Source organism: Muscardinus avellanarius, assembly GCF_963383645.1.
Source record: "Muscardinus avellanarius genome assembly, chromosome: 3".
NCBI lineage: Eukaryota > Metazoa > Chordata > Mammalia > Rodentia > Gliridae > Muscardinus > Muscardinus avellanarius.
The window spans coordinates 112,501,278-112,505,410 of record NC_137788.1 but is presented as its reverse complement, the minus strand read 5'-3'; the positions used below and the strand labels follow the sequence as shown (position 1 = coordinate 112,505,410).

The 4,133-nt window shown below is 56.0% G+C and overlaps 1 protein-coding gene across 1 annotated transcript; it reads right to left on the bottom strand.

The window, feature by feature from the left end:
- Positions 1 to 232: 232 nt before the first annotated feature.
- Positions 233 to 3,871, bottom strand: LOC308260255 (ETS translocation variant 3-like protein; the record flags this gene model as incomplete). Its single annotated transcript, XM_080691563.1, has 5 exons — positions 233 to 639; positions 2,623 to 2,722; positions 2,835 to 3,024; positions 3,498 to 3,735; positions 3,811 to 3,871. 5 exons carry the CDS (start codon positions 3,869 to 3,871, stop codon positions 233 to 235), a joined length of 996 nt encoding a protein of 331 aa, XP_080547689.1.
- Positions 3,872 to 4,133: the final 262 nt, after the last annotated feature.

Below are 4,133 nucleotides of genomic sequence, written 5' to 3'. Positions count from 1 at the left end.
CCCTTCTGCAATTTTTGATGATGTCCAGCCAGAAGGAGGTGCAATACCAGAAGGGAGGTGAGCGAGAGGAGAGAATGAGCCAGATGTGGTGGTGCATACTAAATAAATAAATAAACAAATAAACAAATACAAGAGGAGGGAGAGTGTTTGCAGACCATCCCCTTCACATCTTCCTCTCCAATGAAGGAGGGTCCCAGGGCCTGCTGCCTTGGGGTTCTCTAGGTTGGGGGGCTCAGGTCTTTTCTCCCTGGCTTGAGTCCGTGGTCTCTGAGGAGGAGAGGCCCTCCATGGGGCCCCCCTTGGCTCTCAGCATGGCATCCAGCTCTGCCTCCAGCCCCTGGGGCCCCAGCCTCTCTCCAGGACCCTGCCCCAGCCCCGCCAGCAGGGGAAGTCCTGGGAGGCCCCAGCCCCCCGTGGGCAGCCCGGGCCCAGAGAGGTGGGAGTCTGACTTGGAGAACCCTGGTAGCTGCTGCTCGGAGGGAAGATGAGGCAGGAAGGGCGCTGATAGGTGGGTCCAGTCGGAGGGGAGAGCGGGCGGTAGAGCAGGGGCAAAGGTGACCAGACTGGGCGGCTCCCCTCGGAGGTTCCCGACATGACAGCAGGGGCCCAGCCTGCAGGGGCCTGGGGCAGAGCGCAGTCCTGAGGAGGGAGGACGGAGGGTCAAGAGGTACCCTCCCCATTCCCCATCGCTTCTAACCTCTCCCCTTTATTGGAACCCAGGAGCATTCTACCTCCCAGCTACACCCTCAGACCTATTTTTATTCTTTATTTTGAAACAGGGTCTCACTGAGTTGCAAAGGGCCTCACTAAGTAGCCGAAGCTGTCCATGAACCGTGATCCTCCTGTCTCAGCCTCCAGAATGCTGGAATGACAAGCGTGCGCCACCGCGCCAGGCTCCCTTTTGTCATCTTTCTACTGAGGATTGAACCCAGGGATAGTCGACCTCTGAGTTATACTCTCAACCCTCTTTTATGTATTTATTTTGTGTATTTATTTTATGTATTTTGTGTATTTATTTTATTGAATTTATATGTATTTATTATTATGTATTTATTTTATGTATTTATGTATTTATTTTTATTTTGAATCAAAGTCTTGCTGAGTTGCTGACAGTCTGCAATCCTTCCGTTTTAGCCTCCCAAGTACTGGGGTTACAGGTGTGCGGCACCACGCCTGGCTTTCCGCTTTGCTCCTCTTCATGGTCCTCTGAGTTTGGCGGCACGATGCACCCTATATTACTGGCTGTCCACCCTTGAAAGCCTGTAGACGCCCTGGTGTTGCGGCTCCGGTGTGCCTTGTATTGCTCTCTCAGGCTAAGACTCAAATCCGTTATGTCCCCCACTGAATTCATACTACCTTTGCACCACGCCAAAGCCCAAACCCCAAAGCCACACCATGGCAAGTTGGGGACTTTTGCAATCCTTACTAAATGAAAATCTGACCACGCCTCTCCCTCCCACCCATAGCACGAAGACCAGCCACCTTAAAATGGTTTCTGAGCTGGGCGCAGTGGCACATGTCTGTAATCCCAGTACTTGGGAGGCTGAGACAGGAGGGTTGTTGGTTGGAGGACAGCCTCAGCAACGTAGCGAGACCCTCAGCAACCTAGAGAGACCCTACTTCAATATAAAAATAAAATAAAATAAGGGCTAGAAGCTGGATGTGGTGGCGCACGCTTGTCATCCCAGCATCTGGGAGGCTGAGACAGGAGGATCACGGTTCGTGGCCAGCTTCGGCTACTTAGCGAGGCCCTCTGCAATTCAGTGAGACCCTGTTTCAAAATAAAGAATAAAAAATAGGGCTGGGAGTGTCGCTCAGAGGTAGAATGTCCCTGGGTTCCATCCCCAGTACCTCAAAAAAAAAAAAAAAAAAGGTCTGGGGGTGTACCTGAAGGTAGAATTTCTCTGGGTTTGACCTCCAGGGTCAGGTCCTTCTTCACCTGCCTCCTCTGTGGCCTCAGTTTACCTGGTCACTGCTGAATCATCGCACCTCTGCTCCCCACCAGCCTCTGAGCTGTTTGCGGGCCATCTTTCATCTAATTAACAGCTGGCTCAATAAATGTTGGTTGTGCCGGGCGTGGTGGCGCACGCTTGTCATCCCAGCATTCGGGAGGCTGAGGCCGGAGGATTGGGGTTCTTGGCCAGCCTTAGCTACTTAGTTGAGGCCCTTTGCAGTTCAGAGACCTTGTTTCAAAATAAAGAATAAAGGCCGGGTGTGGTGGCGCACGCTTGTAATCCCCGCGCTTGGGAGGCGGAGACAGGAGGATCGCGCAGGTTCGAAGCCAGTCGTGCTGGCTTAGGAGACCCTGTTTCCAAATAAAAAATGTAAAAACAGGTCTGGGAGTGTAGCCCGGAGGTAGAAGGGCTTCCAGGAACCCCAGTACAACAACAACAAAAAAATAAATAAAAATACAAAATAAAGAATAAAAAAATAGGGCTGGGGGTGTAGCTCGGAGGTAGAACACCCCTGGGTTCCATCCCTAGTACAGAAAAAAAAAACTGTTGACTGAACGTTGCTCTGCGCATCATCCTGGGTCTCGCGCCTGCTGGACCCTGCGCGGGCCGGGAGGGCCTGTCCCTGTTCTGAGTGGCTTGAGGGTCCCTCCCGCTCCTCCTCACTCACGGTGGGTGTTGCTGCCGCTCTCCTTGGGATCCCCAGAGGCTTCCCGGGGCCCCCGCTGTCCAGCCGCAGCCACACAGGTAAGTGGCAAGCTCTGCAGGAGCTGAAGATGAAGGAGAGGGGTGCCATGGTGAGGGGTGCGGAGGCCCCAAGCTAGAGAGCGAGGTGGGAGTTTGGGGGCAGAAGGGCGGATTCCGGTGCACCTGGGGGCCTACCTCACTGTGCACACCCAGGGGCGCCAGGGCTGGCCGGCAGAGGGCGGGGGCCCCCAGCAGCAGGTGGGGGGCGGGCGGCGCCCGCACCTCCCACAGGGGATAGCTGAGCACCAGCAACTTGCTGAAGTTGAACTTGTAGGTGAACCTCTTGCCTTTGGTCTTGTGCAGGATCCTCTTATTGTAGTAATATCTGGACAAACAAGATGGAGGAGAGAAGCCGGGCGTGGTGGCACACGCTTGTCATCGTCATCCCAGCATGCGGGAGGCTGAGACCGGAGGATCGAGGTTCGCGGACAGCCTCAGCTACTTAGTGAGGCCCTCTGCAACTCAGTGAGACCCGGTTTCAAAATAAAGAATAAAAAATAGGGCAGGGGGTGTAGCTCGGAGGTCAAATGCCCCTGGGTTCCATCCCCAGGCCCGCAAAAATAAAATAAAATAAAATAAAGATGGAGGAGAGAGGGTTGGCCCAGTGGGGAGGGGACAGGCTCAGAGTCCCCCATCCTGCCAGGATTCAATCCCAGCCCCACGCAGGTGGGCCCCAGCGGTTCTGGGAAGACGCGGGCGTGTGGCTGCGGTGGGGCAGATCCCCGCACTGGGAGGGGTGGGAATCGGACACTGTGCCAGGAACTACGGCCTCCCCTCTGATCTCCGCCACTCCCTCACCTGAGGGCCCGGCTCAGCTTGTCATAATTCATCTGCGGTTTGCATTTCCTGCGGCCCCAGAGGCGGGCCACCTCGTCGGGATCTTTGATGACGAACTCCCCGTACTCTCCCTGCTGCCAGGCGATGACATGGCGGAACTCTTCCTTCTGCAGCAGCTCCAGGATGAAGTGCCACAGCTGGATCTGCCGGGAGCCCGGGGAAGACTCGGCTTTGTAGGCCCAGTCGGGGAAGGCCAGTCCTGGGGGCGAGGGAGCGATGGTGAGCCTTCCCCTGCCCAGAGGCCCCGAGCCGCGGAGGCCTGCAAGGCGCTCACCTGAGATCCAGTAGTTGCCAGGGGAGGCCGGGAGGCCCTCGGCCGGGCAGCTGTGCTGCATGGTCCACTCCACATGCGAGGGGCCCGGGTCTGGGCCTCGGGGGAAACGGTCACCACTTAAGAGCAAGGGGAAAAGGAGGCTGCCGTGGCGCATGTCTGCAATCCCAGTGCTTGGGAGTCTAAGACAGGAGAGGAGGATCACAGGTTTGAGGCCAGTCTCCGCAATCTAGGGAGGACCTGCATTAGAATAAAGGATAAGCCGGGCATGGTGGTGCACGCTTCTTGCAATCCCAGTACTTGGGAGGCTGAGACAGGAGGACCCT